Source organism: Excalfactoria chinensis, unplaced genomic scaffold (genome assembly GCF_039878825.1).
Source record: "Excalfactoria chinensis isolate bCotChi1 unplaced genomic scaffold, bCotChi1.hap2 Scaffold_82, whole genome shotgun sequence".
Taxonomy (NCBI): domain Eukaryota; kingdom Metazoa; phylum Chordata; class Aves; order Galliformes; family Phasianidae; genus Excalfactoria; species Excalfactoria chinensis.
The window spans coordinates 239,134-260,608 of NW_027315715.1; the positions used below are offsets into that span (position 1 = coordinate 239,134).

Sequence of the window (21,475 nt, forward strand, 5' to 3'; positions counted from 1 at the left end):
GATGATAAGAGAGAGAAAATGAACAAGCTACAAGGTAAATGTTGTTTCTTCCTTCTAGTCAGCACGCCATCGCTAAATCTTCCATGCTATGACTTTTATCTTGATAGTGATGATCCTTTAACCTCACACCTTTAGCACAGCACTTTATGTGGAGGTACCCACTAGTGACAATGTGTTAGTGCCGCTTTTCTGCCTGTGGTTTTTTGTTGTTGTTGTTGTTTTGTCTGTATTTTCCAGAATGTGGGGATTTCTTTCATTGCCCACAAACACTGCCCAGTGCAGGAGGAGGCAGGGACGAGAGTCAGGAGCAAGGGCAGAATGGTGTCTCTGTTACTAAGTGAAATGACTGTGGTTTCTGCATGTGGATTTGCCATAGTGCTTCTTACAAGGCCTAACAGTGGGATGAAATGTGCCCTGAAGCAGGTGTGCTTTTTAGGAAGGCAAAAGAGAAATGCAAATCATGGTAAGTCTCAGCACTGTACTTGGGCACCCGGCCTGGGAGGAGAATGGTGTGAGTGCCCCATCACCTTCTGCCTGTGAGCTGTCTAGAGTCCTGTCCCAAGCTGTGGATTTCCCTAGCTAGAAGGTCATTCTTCTGGAAAGCCGGATTTCCTCAAGTTACGTTACCACATGAAGAATATCAGATTGAGTTATTTGGAAATACTGTTCTGGCCTCATTTCCCATGGGAAAACCTCCACTGGAGAGACCTTGAGGATGTGGGAGACCCCACAATGGGGGAGACCCAGGTGCTTCTTACCACACGTGAAGAGTTTGCAAAGGAGGTGGCATCACTGGCACCCTCTGGATAAGGGATTTACACCCAGGAGCGTCAGATGGGCTTCTGTTGCTAACAAACAAAATTCTTTCAGTACGCACAACTTTCTTTTCTGCTCTTCCTGCACGTGTGTTTTTGAACCTGTTGCCTAAGGAAGAGCGGCTGCAGAGAAGTGCTTTGTGTGTCTGTGTTCCCCTCAGTAATTTCTGAGTCCAGTGATGAATCAGATAGAAGGGTCGGGAGGTTCTTGGAGTTTTACTGCAAATCACCTTCAAGCAGAAGAGAAAAGTCTGCCTGCAAACCTTCATTGAGCAACCAGTGGGTCCAGAGGAGGGCCACTAAGATGATCAGAGGGCTGGAGCACCTTTCCTATGTGGACAGGCTGAGGGAACTGGGCTTGTTTAGCTTGGAGAAAGCTCCAAGGGAGACCTCCTTGTGGCCTTCTAGTATTTGAAGGGAGCATATAAACAGGAGGGGGAACGGCTGTTTACGAGGGTGGATAGTGATAGGACAAGGGGGAATGGTTTTAAACCGATACGGGGAGGTTTAGGTTGGATATTAGGTTGATGTTTTCCACACAGAGGTTGGTTACGCACTGGAACAGGTTGCCCAGGGAGGCTGTGGATGCCCCATCCCTGGAGGCATTGCAGGCCAGGCTGGACGTGGCTCTGGGCAGCCTGGTCTGCTGGTTGGAGACCCTGCACACTGTGGTCCTTTTCAGCCCAGGCTATTCTATGATTCTATGATTCTATGATGTTATCAGACCTCAGGGAAATCAAGTCTAAAAGAGAAGCCTTTGAAATTAAGCTTGATTTGCTCTGCCCCTCATACACCTGATCACTGGATCCCTTACTTGGCAAATGATCTTTCTGTGGAGCGTAGATGAGGAAGGGGGAGAAGAAAAATAAAGCAGCTGCTTTGTCCCAGAGCTCTTGTTTCATTGGGGTCTGGCCCTATTTTCTGAAACTAAAAGACAATGTGTGAAAGAAGGACAGGGAAAGGTGCAAGGAGGTTTTGGTTTTGACTCCAACTTGCTGCTTGCTGCTGGGAAAGGCACGCTTGGCTCCAAGGAAGGATGCATGGGTGGAAAGCCAGCAGCCTGGGGGTCAGGGATCCGCAGCAATAGGGGGCAGCAGCCCAACCAAGAGCTGGGTTGATTTACTTTTAAAATGCATCCAGTAAAGTCCTGTCCCATTGGATCTGACATATGTCTCCCCATTCCCTTTAGGGTCCTGCAGAAAAGGTGTTCTGTGTTTTGCAATTTTGTTTGATTTTCTCATATCCTCAAGGCCTTTTAGCATTGAAAAGTAGGCTTTCCCTCTCTCCTTTCCCTCTGCAAAATCACTGTAATTGCTGAGTGCCCCCTTATGTTTTGGCACACACCACGTTTAGTTGCATCAACAGTTAGAAAACTACTTCTTTTTCCTTTCCCCTTGTACTTCCCTGTTTTCCCTCTGCTTTGGGGAAAGTCCTTCTGTTGCAGACGTGACCCCTTGCAGAGCTGTGACTGCGTTGCTTGATACCCTGGGAACTCTGTGTGGCTGAGTTTGTTCCAGTTTGTGCAGAGGTGGCATGGGACAGAGGGCATTGCTCTCTGCCAGACTGCAGGAGCAGAAGCATTTCAGTTGCCTAAATGGTTTGCTTTCCTCGTTGTGATGGAATGGGGCACACATAGAAGGAAGACTTCCATTCTCACGGTGGATATGCAGATGGGAAACCGCGCTGCGAAGGTTTCCCTTCTCTCGGGGAGAGCTCAGAGATGCGTGCTGGGAAAAGCGGGAGCATTTCTGCTCCAGGCTCATGGTACTCCCTGTAGATGAATCCCAGTTTCCAACACAGAGCCCTAGCCCACAGCCCAGAGGAAGAAGCTAGTGAGCTTTACTCCGGTGCTTCAGTGTGCCACCCTGCAACTTTGGAAATCGTGACCTGAGTCCTTCTCCCATCCCTTTCCACGGCCCACATCCAGTTACTGAGGGAGAAAGAGATCACACCATGCAACTGGAACTGTTCTCATCTGTTCTTGACTCTAGATGATGAGCTTGGTGCTCCCTTTCCGGATGGTCATTTGGACACGGATTTTCTGCCTGTGCCTATTGGACAACCCAGAGGTAAGTTGTGTCTGTCTCCTAGAAGGCAGAAACCTTCATGCTCTCATCATTGAACTGGGTGCAAATTGACTTAAGATCCTCTCAAGGTCTTCCAAGTCTGTTAGTGCCTTGAAGGGCTTGCACAGTTGGACCACGAGTATTTATTTACCCGGAGAGCATCCCAGACCTTCATATTTGGGCCGTGTCATTCCCTGACCCACTGCCAGACCCTACAGGTGTCTCAGGGAAAAGGTGGCCCCCACATGCAGTGGAAGCTCTCCTCACCTGTGTCTCATCACACTTGTGCCTGCAGGCTTTGCTGGTGAGTCAGCTGAATGGAATCCTGTTTATGAGCCTGAGCGGGGTAATGGAGGTAAGTCACCAGGCTTCACTGGTTTGTAGATTTGGCTGGGATAGTTCAGCAAGGATCCTGCTTGTTACCAGCCAGCGGGTTCTTATCCCCGAGAAGCACGGATGGTCATCGTTTCTTGGTGCTCCATGCTGTCCGCATTGCGTTGGCTTTGTCTCTGTATCTCCAAGGTCTCCCTGTAAGAAAATTTCAAGGGGCCGAATGTTCTTCCATGAGGTCTCTGAGAACAGTTTCCCATGACCTGGAGAAAGTATTTGGGAAGCTGTGGAATAGCAGCCAGCAGGACACCTGGCCTCTCTGCAACTTTGGAACTCTCCCCCCATGTCATTACCTGAGCCCCTTCCATCAATGCAGGTCACTATGGAAGAGATGGGCATGTGCAATGGGGGTGTTTCTCCTCTGTCCTTGATTACAGCTTTGACACCAGGCAGTGGCTTACCAAAGCCTAGCTTTAATCCAACCCATGCAGCTGAGTTTAGAGCCAGGGGTGAGCTCCAAGAGGGCACTCCTATGAGCAGCTGCTCTGGTTACTTAAATATGATGGGGGTGCCCCTGCAGGCGCCCAGGAACTGTTTCCAAGGTGCTCCCGTGTGGAAGGGAGAGAAGAGTGTTGGGAAGGAATCCCCAGCTTTAATTGCATCCTGTGTCATTCTGACTGGAAGGATGTTTAATGGGAGTTGCTCTGTCCCGTGTTTGCTTCCTGATGTGACTGGAGGAGGTGATCCAGGTTCCCCTCTAGGTTCTGGGACCGAAAGTCTGGCAGATCGCATGGGTATGTCATGGCTTTGTAATTCCTTAGAGAGCTTTCACTGCCCATTTCCATGCCATTTCATGGCACGTTCCCCTGTATGCTCCGCTATTCAGTGACGCTGTAGTGTATGACTGAATCTTTTCATGGGTCTTTACTTGCAGAAGTGCCCCCAGGGAAAGCCTTGCCCGATCCTCGCTTTCCTCCTGCACTGGAGCCCAGATGGAATCCCAGCAGTGAGTACTTTGTCTTTACTGCCTCCACCGACTCACCACTGCTCTTCAAAAGCTCATGTTCATGATATTTAACTTCATGCATTCTGTTTAGGTCTGGAAAGAGTAAAGGACGAATCCGAACAAGGAAAATACTCCCAGGGCTCGTCCCGTCTCATACAAAAATTGTTGAAGGAAATGAAGAAGGCAGAGCGTGGTGGGTATACTTCAGTCTGCTTACTGTGAGTCCTGGGAAGCTGAGGTCTGATGTACATGGGTAGATAAGCTCTGGCCTACAGAGCAGGAAAGGGTCAGAGCCGTGCTGCGGTGGTGTTCCATGTAACACCTTGCAGGTGCTGTCAAGCACCAGAGCTGGTCTGCTGCCACTTCTGCATCCGGCCAAGATCCAGAGACAGGTGCTCCCCCAGCACCTCTGGGGGGCTGGGACCAGCAGACTTTGCCTGAGCTCAGGATTGGTGTACCTCGGTTCCTGATGAGAACACATCACGTCCAATTCTGCTGTCCTGCTTTCTTTCTAAAGGAATGGAACAGCCAACCGAGCAGGATGCACTGCAGGAAGGCAGCCATCCCACTCTGCCCAGCTCGGACAGTGTAACAGAGGCAGCGCCAACTATTAGCATGCCAGGTAATTTCTGTCCCGTGACCATCCAGTGTCACTAACCAGAGTCACTGTGTGCCTGCAGGCTCTTCCTGCCTACTCCTGTATACCAGGTCAGCAGCCAAATCAGGGCGCATGTAAAAGAAGCCAGGCTCTCTGAAAATGGCTGACCTCAGTGGGGTCTGGAGAGTTGTTCAGCAGCATGCCAGAGAAAGTACGTGCAGAGCTCTGTGACACTGCTCACCTCCCACCGCTCCCAGTTCCCAGAGACTTGTGAGCTTTGCCCTTTTGGATGAAAGGGATCCTGTGTGGTAGGAGCCTGCAGGGCTGTTTCTCCCCAGGGCTGGCTCCGGCTGTGCCCTGTGCTGGCTGGAGCCCAACCTTCATCCTGGGGATGTCCTGCGGGAGAGCTCAGGACACGTGAGCTGGGGAAAGTGTGAGGGAATCGGCTCTGCGGTGTTGCCCACAGAAAAAGCCCAGAGCCCAGGGCACAGTCCCAGTCCTCGGCCAAGAGCAAGACACGGGTAGTTCCTGTGCATCCTCTCCCTATCAAACGAGAGGTGGAAGCAATCTTTCTTGTCCCCCGATGCTTAGGCACCAGGGGCAGAGGCACGCACTGAAGAAAAGGACAATTTCCGGGGCCTATGAAGCACACTGAGGGATCATCTGTAGCGCAGGTGAAGGTAACGTGGGACATTGTCTTGCTTCTTCCAGGGATGAATGCCAAGAAAAGCACAAAGGCTGCTGTTGACAGGTCTGTGCGAAAGCGCCACATGATGGTGATTCTCAAAGCTCTGCTGCTGTCTGCGCTGGTGCTGGCCTGTGGTACTGTGCTATGGATATGCAAAAAATACTGGTGAGTTGGCTTTTCCCCAGAACACGTTATTGCTGCGTTTGGCAAGGAAGCATTTGTGGTGCTGGGATCCTGGACGGCCAAACTTTACGTTGCAAAGTTTTTCTAGTTTCCCCTTGTTTCCTGTCAGTGAGTAGTGCTTTCTGAAACTCATTTTCACAGGCCGTGCATGAGGAAAGAGAGAACAGCAGAGCAAGCTCATCCCGAGACCGACGGTGAGGGTGTTCCAACTGGAGATGAGTGCAGAATGGAGCTGGGAGAGGCAGCAGGAGAGAATCTTGCCCAGTCAAACGAGAATCTCAACAACAGTCCCAGACCATTCTGTTCTGCCATCAGAAACATCCTGTCAAAATGCCAGCATTTATTCATCTGCAAGACCACCCCCTGCTCCAGTTGATGTTCTAGTGGAGTGGGAGCAGGATTTGGATCGGCTCCTTTAGGAACTCTCTGAGGTGGCTGGCAGTGTAACAGCGTAGTCTCATTGTATCTTAAAAACAAACAAACCATCAAAACCCAATAAAACAAACAAAAATCCCAGCACTGTTCTTTTCCTTGGATACGCTGACGTGATACATTTTCCAGCTGAGACTTTGCAATAAGTCTTGAAGCAGTTTTGAACTGGTACAAGTTGGCAGTGTCTGCATTCCGTTCTCCTAATTTCCTTGCTGCTCAGAGTTACGGTATTTATTAATATATCAATAGGGGTATTAGTGTCAGCTGCTTTCTCCACTCAGGAAGTCCCAGTGCAAGCCAAGATCCAGACAGGAATTCTTCAGTGGAGGCTGTGGTGTTTATGAATAGCCATACAATATTGCACTTTAGTTAATTCACCAAAAGCACATCTAGTCCAATTTGACAGTATGTGAAGTTGCCATGAAATGTTCTCAAAGATGATTTAGTGTCTTGAGATCTTTCCACTTGAGCATTTCCCAAGAAATTCAGTTGCTGAGAGATATAAATACTAGTTAGGTAAGTTCAAGAACTGCTATAGTCTACAGAACTTTTCACAGGACAGTGTGTGTAGGATACCCCACGGTATAAACCATAAGAGGGATAATCCCAGAAACATGCACATCTGTAAGAGGCCATGCTTTTTACATTATTGCCTCAAAAGTTTGCTGAAATGGACAAGTCCAGGCAAGCCCTGGGCAGGGGATGAGAAATCCTTTGTCTGAGGGTAACAGATGGACAAGTCCAGGGGCAAAGAGAGAGAGAGAAGCTGCAGATGAATGGCCGTGGTCTTTTGTGTGTGCTTATCTCAAGGAAGATGGCCATCTCACGGGTACTCGCATGACTCTGACCCAAGCTCCCAGGAATGTCACGTAGGCTGGGAAGAAGTAGGATAAAAAGAGCATGGACAAACCACGAATTTAGGTTTTCTGACATCAGATGCCTCACTTCATGAACAAGGAGGTTTTTTGACATCAGGTGCCAAACTACGTGAATGCCTGCATGCTGGAGAAGATGCTTGCATGAAGAACTTCTAGGTATCTGGCCTCAGAATCTCTCCATCGTCGTCCTACTGCTGCCAACTGACTCTCCTGGGCTTGCTGTCGAACCATTTGCTGCTTCACATTTAATCCTTAGGGGAACAGAGTAGACTGGAGTTCCACGTGTTTTCATGTTGACACTCAACGTGCACGTCGTTTGATACAGGACCCAACAATGGCAGAGACGATGACGAGACCTGCTGAAGGTGTTTTGGAAGGCATAAGAAGCAAGGGAGAGAGATGTGCACAGTTCTTCTGGATGCTGTGCAAAGAGCAAATCAAAGTCAGCGCTTGTTTTCTTTGCCAGTCCCTGGATGCCTATGAGGCTTCTGTCACATATGGTTGTGCTTACAGCAGAGACACGAGGTAAGTTTTGGTTCTTAGTGAATCTTTTGAGTGCGATCCTGTCATTGTTTTTTGATCTTTCCCCTTTTCTTTCACTGTTATTTTTTTTCCTGGTGAGTACCTGGACAAAGTCCAGCAGTTCCATGATGCTGTCTGTAATGCTTTCCTAGGGAAGGGAGTTTTGCTGGAATTATACCTTCCTGTATAGCCAAGTGAGCTGAAACCAATACGATCCTTGCTGTTATTAATTTCCTGTTGTAATTTATGCGGCCATCTGAATACAATGTATTTTAATCAGGGAGATGGCCTGCGTGATGAAGGAGACCAGAGGTGACGGTAATCTTTCCAACCATTGCTACAGCAGTAGCCAAGGTCTTTGCTGCATGTAATGATACAGCACTCCCTCTGGTGTCAAGTGAAAGAAGGAGCAAATTTCAGCTCTCTTCTGTGGCCGCATACTGGTCAGGAATGGATTTCAAGTAAGACCCACAGTCATAACGTGGGGTTGAGTGACCTGCAGTAAGCACTGTTACCGCTAGAAATGACCTGCAGTCCCAAGGAAAGGTAAACAAACCCAAGCTAGGTATTATGCTGAAAAGCATCAGTGCAAAGGGCTTTAGGATAGATTGCTTTTGTGTCCACATCTGGCAGATATTAGATGAGTCCCTTGGCTCATTTCCCACTTTGTTAGGAATTTGGAAGCACCGTGGAGGAGTTACGTGCAAATCACAGTCAGTTTGACTAAAAGGGGTGACAGAAGGGGTCAGAAGGGATGGTGTCACTGTGCAGGGAGCACCAGAAAGCCAGGATGACCTGAAAAAACTCTGAACGCAGTTGTGAAGTCCAACAGATCCAAGGACAGATATCAGTCACAACCACAACAAACCATACGGATGTTCTGCTTCTGCCTTTATAGCTCTAAGGACAGACAGACCGTACAGATGTGTGGTGCTCATGGGTACGTCTCAGAAAACCAGCGGTGGAGGAGCACGTTTGGCTGCAACATCCATCCTGCTTCCCTCGAGACGTCGGTCCCCAGTGGTGGCGCTGTGATCCAACTTTTGCCACCGGAAGAACTTTTTCATGCGTGCTTTAATTTTCTGTGCTCCAGGTGATCAGTGCTATTCCAGGAGACTGAGAGAGATTGCTCATCAGGAAACTAAGGACGTCAGATTGGTTCCCATGATCCACACTCTTTGCACCATTCAGTGCACTGCAGAACTAATGAATGGCTGCACGAAATAGATGCAGTGAAAGCTAAATGACAGCTTTGGATGGAAAAGAATGGGAGTAGCTGCTGTCCCCAAAGTCATGGCTCTTATTCAGGTGCATGAGCCCTTTTCTCCTTTAATAACAGAGGCTTCCCAGATGTTGAAGCCTACGTGATCTGAAATGACCCAGTAGTCAAGCGGGAGTCATTCTGAGATGCTAGATGCCTTGGTCAGAAAGGATTGGCACATTGTGAAAGGTTCACATTTTGCCCCGTTGCGTCTCATAGAGGATCCTCCTTGGGGAAGGAGCAGTAATGCTTAACTGAACCGACGTAGGGCTGGGAACTGATTTCTCAGCAGGTGGAGGTAAGGCTTCCTTCCTGCAGTGCTTTTCTCTCTGTTGGAATAAATTGCCCATAGTCACAGAAGTCACTTGCAGCGTTTGAGGCACGGACTCAGATGTGAACGATCCAAATCGTTTATTACAAGTTCTCACATCCTTTATATACCTTCACAAGTTGCTGTTTTCTCACTTTCCCATCTGCCCTTATAACTTTCCCATCCGCCCTTATAACTTTCCCAACCACCTTTACATGTCAACAAAGCATTCTACAAGACACTTTTCAACTGTCCATGCAGGCACATATCCAATCAGAGCTGTGAGAGCCTTCTTCTCCTTCCAGAGGTGTCCTTGGTTCTCATGCTGTTTATCTTGCTCCACAGCTGCTGCTCTGAACAGCTTTTCTTGTATTCCCACAATTCCCCCTTTTTTGTTTATTCACAAACTGCTACCATACTATACTATAAAGTAATAACACTAATTATATTAATAACATAATCATTAACTCAATCAAGGCCTCGATTGACAATACTCTAAAACTGAAAAAAGGTGATAAGTCAAATGTCAAGAGATACGATTAACTCCACTAAAATATCAGACACTTTTTACCTGTGGCCTAAGTTCCTACAACCTGGAAAAGAATCCCTGAGAATCCAATCTGTGTTAATCTGAAATGGTTTAGAAAAAGACTTCAATTTCGTGTTATCCATCTTAGACCATCCCATTAGCAGGAAGCGAATATTCCCTAAGCTAGCACATTATTACTTATTGTCCCTGGAGAGGCAGAAAACTGCAGAAAAGGAGAGAGAAGGATCATGTTGGCGGTGGATGAGATAGGCAGTGCCAGCAAGGCGTCCCCTGCTTCAAGGTGCACTTTCCCTTTCTCACCCACCACGGATTCTCTCCTGCTTTTATCTTACTCAGGGTTTGAATGGTATTTTCCATTTGTACACTGCATCCGCGTGGCCAGTGCGTGGTACAGAGCCCAAGTGCAACACCTGCTTACAAAACAGAATAAACTACCGAGGTTAGCTCTTTTAGCAAGCACCTTTGTTTCAATTGATGCATGGTCATATTTTGAAAATCCCAATTAGTGAGATGAAAAAGAGTTAATCATTTTATATTGAAGAATCATCCCTTTGTCCAGGATTTTTTTCCAGGGTTTTGCATTTACAAACTAAGAAGAGGTTAGTTGATAGGCTAATAATATCATAACTGAACATTATTAATACATTACAAGAGCTATTCCCATAGATTCCTACATTGGTACTAACAAATCCTACTTAACTTATATTTGATCTATTATCAAAATAGGAAAAACACACAATAATCTAGATAATGCTTAATAATTCTAATTCTTAAATTTGTACCAGTAACGCAGAGGAGTAATCCACTATGTCCTACAATTACTAAAATTATTCCTTGCAATAAAACAAATTATAAAGCAATACCAATGAAATAAGAAGCATATAATCACAGTCATTATTAAGGCTGGATGCTATTTTCTGCCTTGAGATGAGGCCGAACATATCGTGCCGGTACCCATGTAGGGCCAGTCCCTGTAGAAACACAAGCATATCCACGACCCCAGGTTATCAGTGGCAAAGGACCTTCCCAGTGCCCTGTGACCATATTTCGAATGTGAACCATAGGCCGTTCCTTGAGCACTGGGGAGGCCCCAAAATGACGATCCACACGAGTTGTGTTTGTATGATCACGATGCAAAAAATTCAGCACAAACAAAGCCTTACATAATCTCTCTTGTGGTGTGTCTCCCGTATTCCCCCTTTTTTGTTTAATAGGAACAGATTTCAATGTTTGATGAGTACGCTCAATGATAGCTTGTCCAGTGGGAGAATGAGGGATGCCTGTAATATGTCTAACCCGCCATTCTTGAAGGAAAGTTCGAGTGGCCTTAGAGGTATAGGCGGGCCCATTATATGTTTTTATAGTATGTGGGATTCCCATAGCAGCATAAGCTGATAACCAGTGTTTACGGGCGCCACGACTGCGTTCACCTGTATGTGCTGTGGCAAATATGTAAGAAGAATGAGTATCTATCGTTACATGTACGTATTTTAGATGGCCAAATTCAGGAACGTGAGTGACATCTGCCTGCCACAGTTGAAGAGGTGCTGTGCCACGTGGATTTGTCCCAATTTGAGGCAAAGGGGCAATCACCTGGCAGTCTGGGCATGTTAGAATAATGTTATGGGCTTGATCCACTGTCAGTTGGAATTGTTTTTGTAAGGCTCTCCTGTTCTGATGGAAAAATTGATGGGAGAGTCGTGCTTGCTCAAATAATTGAGGACTAGCAAAAGCGACTGTGGCTTGATCAGCCTTACGGTTGCCCTCAGTTAAAGGACCAGGCAATGTAGTATGCGATCGAATGTGCATAATAAAATAAGGAGGAGTACGGTGAGAGACATAACGCAAGACTTGCTTAAGCTGTACAAACAAAGCCAGGTTATTAACTTCCTTAAGAAAGGATTCTTCAGTCTGTTGAATGATACCTGTAACATACAAAGAGTCAGTTATTATACTAAGCTTTTGGTCTGAAAAAATTTGGAAAGCTCGAGCTACTGCAGCGAGTTCTACAACTTGAGGTGACCCATCAACAACATGTACGTCTGACTGCCATCGTGTAGCAGTCGCACGCCAGAGAACCACTGCTTGATGTGTCTTGCCAGAGCCATCTGTAAATACAGTAACAACATCAGGTATTGGAACATGTGAAATTAAAGTATTAGTAGTAAGGGGGATATCAGCCAAATTATGTAGTAACTGATGTTTAGGAGGATGGGTGGACAATTGTCTGGTACAGTCTGCCATAACAGTCTGAAAAGAAGTCGGGAAAAGGTGCCAGGAGATGCGTGAATGAGTAAGGAACTCATGTGCAAGCTCCGCAGAAAGAAGAAAGTACACGATATGTGGAAAAAGGGTCTGGCCACTTGGGAACAATATAAGAACGTAGTCAGGGACTGCCGAGATGCGACCAGGAAGGCTAAAGCCCACCTGGAGCTGAATCTAGCTAAGGAGATAAAGGATAATAAAAAAGGGTTTTTTAAGTACGTTAACAGCAAAAGGAAGGCTAGGGAGAATGTGGGCCCCATACTAAGTGAGGGGGGTGTTCTGGTAACGGGGGATGCTGAGAAGGCGGAAATACTGAACGCCTTCTTTGCCTCTGTCTTTAGTGAAAGGGCTCTCCCCCAGGAATCCCAGTCCCCGGTGGTTGATGAGAGAATCTGGGGAATGGGAGATTTCCCTTTAGTCAGGGAAGAGGTGGTCCGTGAGTGCTTAGGAAACATTAATGTCCATAAATCCATGGGACCTGATGGGGTGCACCCGCGGGTGCTGAGAGAGCTGGCGGAGGTTATTGCTAAGCTGCTCTCTGTAATTTTTCAGAAATCTTGGAGAACTGGGGAGGTGCCTGAAGACTGGAGGATGGCCAATGTCACCCCAATCTTCAAAAAGGGCAAGAAGGATGACCCGGGTAATTATAGGCCAGTCAGCCTCACCTCTGTCCCAGGGAAGGTGATGGAACAGCTTGTGCTGGATGCCATCTCCAGACAACTGGGAGAAAAGGAGGTTATCAGGAGTACTCAGCATGGGTTCACCAAGGGGAGGTCATGCTCGACCAACCTGGTGGCCTTTTATGAAGATGTCACTCGCTGGGTGGACGGGGGGAGAGCGGTAGATGTAGTCTACCTTGATTTCAGTAAGGCTTTTGATACAGTCCCCCATGACATCCTTATAACAAAGTTGAGGAAGTATGGGATAGATGAGTGGACGGTGAAGTGGATTGAGAACTGACTGACTGGCAGAGTGCAGAGGGTTGTCGTTGGCGGTGCGGTGTCTGGCTGGAGGCCTGTGACTAGCGGTGTCCCCCAGGGGTCTGTGCTGGGTCCAGTCTTGTTCAACATCTTCATCAACGACCTTGATGAGGGGATAGTGACCACCCTCAGCAAGTTTGCTGATGACACGAAGCTGGGAGGATTGGCTGACACACCTGAAGGCTGCGCGGCCATTCAGAGAGACCTGGACAGGCTGGAGAGCTGGGCAGTAAGAAACCAGATGAGGTTTAACAAAAGCAAGTGTAGAGTCTTGCATCTAGGTAGAAATAATTGCATACACCAGTACAGGCTGGGGGATGAGCTGCTGGAGAGGAGCTCTGCTGAGAGGGACCTGGGCGTCCTGGTGGACGACAGGTTGGCCATGAGCCAGCAGTGTGCCCTTGTAGCCAAAAAGGCCAATGGCATTCTGGGGTGCATGAAAAAGAGCGTAGCCAGCAGGTCGAGGGAGGTGATCCTCCCCATCTACTCCTGGTGAGTCCTCATCTGGAATACTGTGTCCAGTTCTGGGCTCCCCAATACAAAAAAGACAGGGAACTCTTGGAAAGAGTCCAGCGGAGGGCCACAAAGATGGTAAAGGGCCTGGAGCATCTCCCCTGTGAGGAGAGACTTAGGGAACTGGGTCTGTTTAGCCTTGAGAAAAGAAGGCTGAGAGGGGACTTGATCCAGGTTTATAAATACCTGAAGAGTGGGAGCCATAGTGGCGAGGCTGGTTTGTTTTCAGTAGTGCGTGGGGACAGGACTAGGGGCAATGGGTTGAAACTTCAGCATAGGAAGTTCCGTGTGAATGTGCGCAATAACTTCTTTACAGTGAGGGTGACGGAGCACTGGATCAGGCTACCCAGGGAGGTGGTGGAGTCTCCTTCTCTGGAGATATTCAAGACCCGCCTGGACGCCTACCTGTGCGACGTGGTGTAGGGAGCCTGCTTTGGCAGGGGGGTTGGACTCGATGATCTCTAGAGGTCCTTCCAACCCCTATAATTCTGTGATTCTGTGATTCTGATCTTGAAAGATCGCATCCATTTGTTCTACAGAGGAGAGGACAGCATCTCTCTCCTTACCAACAGACATCTCTACAAGTGCTGTTTAATTCCTAGAAATTTGGCTAGAAAGCCGAAGCAGTGGATCTAATGCCCCTCCATCCTTTGGAAAACTATAACGCTGAGTGATGACTTGGTCTTTAAAGTATATTTACTCCATCTTCTCAGTCAGGGTGGAATTCACATCTCCTTTGCCTCTTCCATTCACTCCTCCCTCCTCTGGCCCCAAGAGCCATTCAGGTGAGAGATTTCCTTGGAGAGGGTTGAAGAGAGGTACTTAAATGGTTTTCACCTCAGAACCACTCTGCTGTGGGGCTGTAAACACACCCCTCTGTGCACCCATTATCCAGGCACAGCAGTTCTCCTGTAGGCAGGGAATAGCTAGACAGAATTGGATAGGATTATAGGGAGCAAGTGCTGGAAGCTTTACATTCAGCATTTCTTCTAATGTCTGTGCCCTAACACATCCCTGCTGGGAAACGCAGGTATTGAGGAGATAAAATCATACGTCTCATCCACAAAAAAATCAGACCTGCAAATACAGAAGTGGTAAGTTTTCCAGCTTATCTGAGTTCATTTTATTTTATTTTATTTTATTTTATTTTATTTTATTTTATTTTATTTTATTTTATTTTATTTTATTTTATTTTATTTTATTTTATTTTATTTTATTTTATTTTATTTTATTTTACTCCTTCATCATTCCCTTCCCTTCCCTTCCCTTCCCTTCCCTTCCCTTCCTATCCCTTCCCTTCCCTTCCCTTCCCTTCCCTTCCCTTCCCTTCCCTTCCCTTCCCTTCCCTTCCCTTCCCTTCCCTTCCCTTCCCTTCCCTTCCCTTCCCTTCCCTTCCCTTCCCTTCCCTTCCCTTCCCTTCCCTTCCCTTCCCATTTGTCCCCCTTCCCCCTGTCCTTCCCCCTTTTCCCCTTTTCCCCTTTCCCTTGAACAGACGTGAAAATAAAAAGAGCACTTTTCACGACAGTTGTTAACTCTCTGCCATCTTTCACCAGTCACGCATGTTCAGGGCTAGCTCTGCAACCCTGCAGATCATTTGGGTTTTGTCCTTTTGTTGTCCACGAACCACATAAGGTGCAATAAGGAGAAGGTAAAAATTGTTAATCCTTTCTGAAATGTTAGGTGTCCCATGTTGTGTTTATTCCATTTTGTATGTGGCTGAATTACATCATACACCAGAGAAGTCCCAGAAAAGATTCTTGAAGGGGTAAGACTTACAGTAGAGGAACTGACTTCCTTGTCAAAAACAAAACTATCTCCTTTGTGGGCTGCATAGCACAGCTCTTTGGGGTCCATTTCTTTGGCTGCACGGAGACCTTCATCTTGACAGTGATGGCCTACGATCGCTACACGGCCATCTGCAGACCTCTCCACTACACCACGCTCATGACCAGGCGCACGTGTGGCCGCATGGTGGTGGGCTCATGGCTGGGAGGCTGTGTGCATTCCATTGTGCAGACTCTTCTGACCACTCGGCTGCCCTTCTGTGGCCCCAACAAAGTTGACCACTACTTCTGCGATGTCCATCCCCTGCTACGGCTGGCCTGTGCTGACACCTATGCCGTTGGCATCACTGTCATTGCCAACAGTGGGATGATAGCTCTGAGCTCTTTTGTCATCTTGGTTGTGTCTTATGTGGTGATCCTGGTTTCCCTGAGAAGCCACACATCCGAAGGACGGCGCAAGGCCCTCTCCACCTGTGGGTCCCACATCACCGTGGTGGTTCTGTTCTTCGGGCCGTGCACGTTCACCTACATATGCCCATCCAGTGATCTCTCGGAGGACAAGATCGTGGCACTGTTTTACACCGTCATCACCCCCATGCTAAACCCCCTCATCTACACACTGAGGAATAAAGAGGTAAAGAGTGCCATGAGAAAATTGTGGGGTAGAAGAGTAGATAGTGAAGAGGCAAAGGTGTAGAAATGTGGACACTTTTCCCAAAGGATCTGTCATGATGATATATTTGGTCAGCATTGCCACAAAAATGTCTTTTGAATAAAAGCTGCTTGTTCACTCAGACTGAAGGTTCATCTTTTGGTTTGGAGGACATTGTAAACCCTGTGACAAGTTGACATTTCCTGTCTGTTTTCTTGTCAATGAGCACAGGCCCCCAGTGGGGCACCACCTAGGCACTACCTGAAACACTGGCAAATAGATAAACAGCATCAGAAATACTAAACATGCTGTAAGATCTCAGTGGGCTCTCAATTAAAGCTCTGATATGAGGTGTCAGCAGGACCATCAGGGAGTGTGAGTGGGAGACTGACTGGTGGAGTGACTTGCTGGCATCCCCGAGGGAAGGGTGACAGTGAGATACCCCCAGAAAAGTGGTTGACCCCCTGCCCTGTCACAGTCGGACAGATCTGACTGATGAGGAGGGCTGGAAGAGAGTCCCAACTCAGCTTCATGGGCGCCCCCCTGCCTGCCTAGCCCTCTTCCCCAGCTCCCTCTAAGCAACAGGGCCGAGCCTGCATGGGTTCATGACCAACTGTGTGACCAGACTGGAAGACAGGGGCAAGGTTGTTGATGAAGTCTACCTAGACTTCAGCAAAGCCTTTGGCACTGTCTCTCACAGTATTGTTCCAGGGAAACTGGCTGCCAGTGACCTGGACAGGTATACCCTTCTTTGGATAAGGAACTAGCTAGAGGGCCGTGCCCAGCAGGCAGCGGTTAATGGAGTTAGGTTCAGCTAGTGACCCATTACAAGTGGTGTCCCCCGGGGGTAGGTACTGGAGCCCATCTTGTTTAATATCTTTATTGATGACCTGGATGAGGGGATTTAGTGTACCCTAGGTAAGTTTGCAGATGACATCAAGTTGGAGGTGGTGTCGATCTGCCTGAGGGTAGGGAGGCCCTACAGAGGAATCTGGATAGGCTGGAGAGCTGGGCTGAGGTTAATGGGATGAGGTGCAACAAGGCCAAGTGCCTCATCTTGCACTTTAGCCACAATAACCCCATGTAGCACTATCAGCTTGGGGTTGAGTGGCTGGATGACTGTGAAGAGGACAGGGACCTGGAGGTGTTGGTTGATGCTCGGCTGAACATGAGCCAACAGTGTGCCCAGGTGGCCAAGAAGGCCAACAGCATCCTGGCCTGTATTAGAAATAGTGTGGCCAGCAGGAGCAGAGAGGTAACCATCCCCCTGTACTCAGCTGTATATCCCTTGAATTTCTTTGCGGATAGGCCAAATCAAGGCATGATCATAGAAACACAGAAAAGAATCCCAGAATCATTAATGTGGGAAGAAACCCCTAAGATCATCTAGTCCAAGCACTGACCCATCCCCACCATGTCCTCTGAACCATATCCCTCGGTACTGCATCTCCACGTATCTTGGACACCTCCAGGAATGGTGGCTCTACCACCTCCACGGGCAGCCCATTCCACTGCCTGACAACTCTTTCTGAGAAGGAATTCTCATAACATCCAACCTAAACCTCCCCTGGTCATTCCCTCTCGTTCTATCACTGTTCCCTAGGAGAAGAGACCAGCAACCTGGTCTACCACAGCAACCTGGTCTACCACAGCCTCCTCTCAGGCAGTTGTAGAGGGCCATAAGGTCTCTCCTGAGTCTTCTCCAGGCTGACCTATCCCAGTTCTCTCAATTGCTCCTCATAAGACCTGTGCTCCAGACCCCTCACCAGCTCTGTTACCCTTCTTTGGACACCTTGCTCCTGTGCAGTTGTCTTTGTTTGAGCTGTTTGAGCAGGAGCAATGGACTGGACGATCTCAAGAAGTCCCTTCCAATCTCAAAGGCTTCTGATTCTGTGATTCTATATTTTGTGTTAAGAAACAGCTCTGAGGAGCTGAGACAGCGCTCATAACAAAGAGATGGGAGAGCTGGGGCACAACTGCCAGTCTGGGGAGGAGGCTCTTCCTTCCCCTTCCCTCTTCTTCAGAAACCACATCCCTCTGCCATCCACTGCAGGAGCCCTCTGTGCTGGAGTCATGGTAGTGTTGGAAGCACTTAAGGCACAGTAGGATGGGGTCCTGGGCAGTCTGGTCTAGTGGCTGGTAACCCTGCTCATGGCAGGGGGTTGGAACTCAGTGATCTTTAAGGCCCTCTCCAATCTAAGCCATTTTATGATTCCATTTCCTGTCATCGTTCATCTGCTGCTTGAGGCCGCTTCTCTGCTCTGACACCCCAGAAGATGTTGCAGAAAGGAGACCAAAGCATGCAGATGAACACGTTGGCCATGGTGGGAGTCCCCGGGGCTGGTAAGCAAGGGAGTTTCTGAAAAGCGTGTGTCCACATGGGGTAACTTTTCTTGTCAGCACTGGTTTCAGAATCTATTTTAGTGCAACTGTCTGAGACCACTGAGAAACTTCAACGTCTTGGTCTTGCTGTTCCCTTACACTTTATGTCATGAGGCTGTGGATCAAACCCCATGGATTTCAAAACTCAAACAGACCTATTTGTTTGTCTGTGGAAGCTGTGGGACCAGGACCTCCTTTGGGATATATACTGCCACACTTCAAAAAGTTTACTGTGAAAGTTGGTTTTGTTTTTTTTTTTTTTTTTTTTTAATCAACATAAATCACAGATGGTGTCAGTGATGGACATTTGAGCTCAAAACATAATTCTTCAATTGCCACTTTATTTTTCTCTGGGTGTTTAGGCATGTCCCATGTTAAGTTGTTTCTGCTGGTAGGCAGAAGGGAGGGGCTGCAAAACGGGGCCGATGGCTGTTGGTGAATGACTAAAACTTCTGTTGGATGATAATGTGCCCATGAGAACAAGTGCTGAATTTCTCTTGCTTCTTTAATCTGTAATTGCCCACCTTTCATTTTCTTCTGCTGCTCTTTTTTTTTTTTTTTTTTTTTTTCTTTCCTATTTTCTAAGCCTCACATTTCCTCTTGGGGAATTATCTGCTATGTTCTCTTTGCCGCATGGAAACATGACACAAATCAGAGCAGAAACCAGAGATAATTACTCTGAAGTCAAACACAAATTCCATTCAGCTTTTGGCCACCTGTATTCCAAGGCAAACTATTTAATAACGTTGGTTTGCTCTCTTGGGAGGTTACTCGAGATGATTTTAATGAGGTCTCAGTAGATGTGGTTAAAAAGTCGATGCCTGACAAATGGCGGTGATTCAACTCAGCGCCTGAGTTTCAGTGTGTTTAAATTGGCTCCGCTGTGCATTATTAGAGTCTCAAGGTTTCTCTCCTTGAAGTTAGCAGCTCTCCAATTAGGCACCCAGGCTTGACTACGGCTCTAATGTAGGGGACAGCAAAAGACTGCCCCAAAGGAAATATGGCTTAAGGTGTCAGCAAATTTAGCTACTGGTGCTGAGCAAGTCACATTAAGTTCTGTGTAAGTATTATACAATATAATGCCTTTGTAAGCTTGGATTTGTAGCTCACTTTGAATGCTAAACAACCAAAGTCTTATTGGGCTATAGGCCAATACACTTGGGAACGTACTTCAGCAATTGTGGAGGCTGAGTTATCAGCACTGGGTTGCTAAGAGCAGGCCTGGGATTTGACATACCAGTAAGCAAACAGCCCCCGCACAGAGTGGAGGCCCAATCTGAGGTCAGTCCCAACCCAGCACTGCTTGCCCAGTGGCACAGCAAAGTGCTTTGGAGCTAAGGGCCATGGATGTGACATTGCCCTCCGATGCCTCTCTGTCTTAAAGAACTTCTCCCTTAGACCCAGCCTAAATCTCCCTTCTTATACTTCCCCTTATGATCAGTTCTAAGATTTTTTTCATCAAGTGAAAGGACAATCATAGACAAATAAAACTATTACATCACCCCCAAGCACTTGTTACTCCTTGGATTTGCTGGAGTTACTCTGCCCAGCAGAGAATACCATGATCATCATTAAGGAAATGGAAGGAAAGCTCCCCAGCACAGCAAAGTCTGAACCACAAATCCAATTGGTGACAGGAGGACAGCTGGCCTGGGTGATCTTGGAGGTCTTTTCCAACCTTGGCGATTCGTTATGGTTCCATGAGAAAATCGATCATTCATTTCAGTTACAAAGAATAATTTTAGTGGTATCACTCCAAAATCATTACGTGAATACATAAAAAAAAAATAAAAGAACATCCCACACTCTGAACACAAAATACTACAAAGACACTTGTGTTGTATGTACTGCCAGCTTGTGGGGTAGTTGTGCTGGTGGCTGTACACAGGGGATGAATTGGAACAAGTGGGCATACTCCAAAGGTCTGCACAAGCACAGCAGGACAGGCCTGTGGTTTCTCAACCTAATTCTGCAGAGGAGCTGTTGCCGAAGTCATTTTTGCCCCATTACGTGCAGGTGCCAGACCAAGGTAAGGTGGTTGGAAAATAGTGATAAAGACTTTGTAAAGGTGACAGAAGTGTGGCTTAAAGAAATCAAAACTCTGGACTCGTGTGATACATAAAATTTCCACTATCTGGAGTGGTCCCTGAGGCGTAATGGAAAGGACCCATTGAGAACGACGCCTTCTATTCCCATTTCCTGAAGGTAGACTCGAGTATGGAACCACAGCTCAATGGGAATGTTCTACAACACCAGTGACTGGAATCCAAAGATTTGGGGCAAGGAAGCTGTTTTATTGCATTGCCACATCCCTGCAACTCTTTGCACTCTTAAAGTGCCTTGTATGTGTGTCCAAGAAAACCTCAGAGACACTCCTCCCTAGGTACACCCTGAGCATATAATTACGACACCTTGTTGATGAAGAGACAATCGTGCATCTGGGCTGGTGTGCTGGCTGATGCTCATGTGTCTTTTAAGGTCTTCTCCAATACAAGTCCATCTGTGACTCTACGTGAGAAAATTCTTTTTCTGCTAAATCAGGACTCAGCTCTTCCTTAATAAATTGGTGCTCTGAAGTCTCCCGTGGAATTATTTTTCCTACACACAGATCTTCTAACTGGATGTAGAAAGGAACAGAAGGACAGGCAGGTTTCCTGGAGGCGCAGACCGCAGTATATCACCTGTAACAAACCCCTTGCTGCAGTGAGTATTTCCATGTGGTTTCCAATCTATTCCACCTGACTAACTGAAGGCTTTACAGCTGCTGATGACTTTATGATCCTAACCCCATCCTATTCCCATCTTCCCAAGTGATGCTGTGATTTAAAACACCACGAGACTTTTATTCCTGCTTAAGCATTTCTTATGGCATTTCAGTGAATTTGGTATCAAGGAAGGAGGTGCTCGTGCTGCACATAATCTCCCTCTAGAAAGACTGCATAAGTTATTACGAGTTATGCTTAATGTCGCAATATGCGCCGAGTCTTCCTAGAGGCCTCTGAAGGCAGAAGTACAATGCCCAGCTAGATCCTGAAAGTGCTAATACTGTTATGTCTTTGTCTTCAACTCTTATGATCTCCAATCTCAGAAAAGTTAAGCTTTTTGATTCATCACTTTACACTTAATATTATCTGTATCTCTATCATCTCTATCTCTAGATATTTACTTTTCCACTAGGTGATGCAAACTTGGAATTGTTTTTAAACTGCAAAGCAGACCAAAACATCACTTTGTTAAGGAGGAAAATTAAAATTTGACTG

The 21,475-nt window shown here is 47.1% G+C and overlaps 1 protein-coding gene and 1 long non-coding RNA gene across 2 annotated transcripts; both read left to right on the plus strand.

The window, feature by feature from the left end:
* Positions 1-3,821: 3,821 nt before the first annotated feature.
* LOC140265287 (uncharacterized) lies at positions 3,822-4,411 on the plus strand. The gene is made up of 3 exons (XR_011906228.1): positions 3,822-4,005; positions 4,146-4,217; positions 4,309-4,411. It is a non-coding gene; the product is annotated as an uncharacterized lncRNA (long non-coding RNA).
* Positions 4,412-15,287: 10,876 nt separating this feature from the next.
* On the plus strand, positions 15,288-15,878 carry LOC140265278 (olfactory receptor 4S2-like). The gene has a single exon (XM_072361189.1). It carries the CDS (start codon positions 15,288-15,290, stop codon positions 15,876-15,878), a length of 591 nt encoding a protein of 196 aa, XP_072217290.1.
* Positions 15,879-21,475: the final 5,597 nt, after the last annotated feature.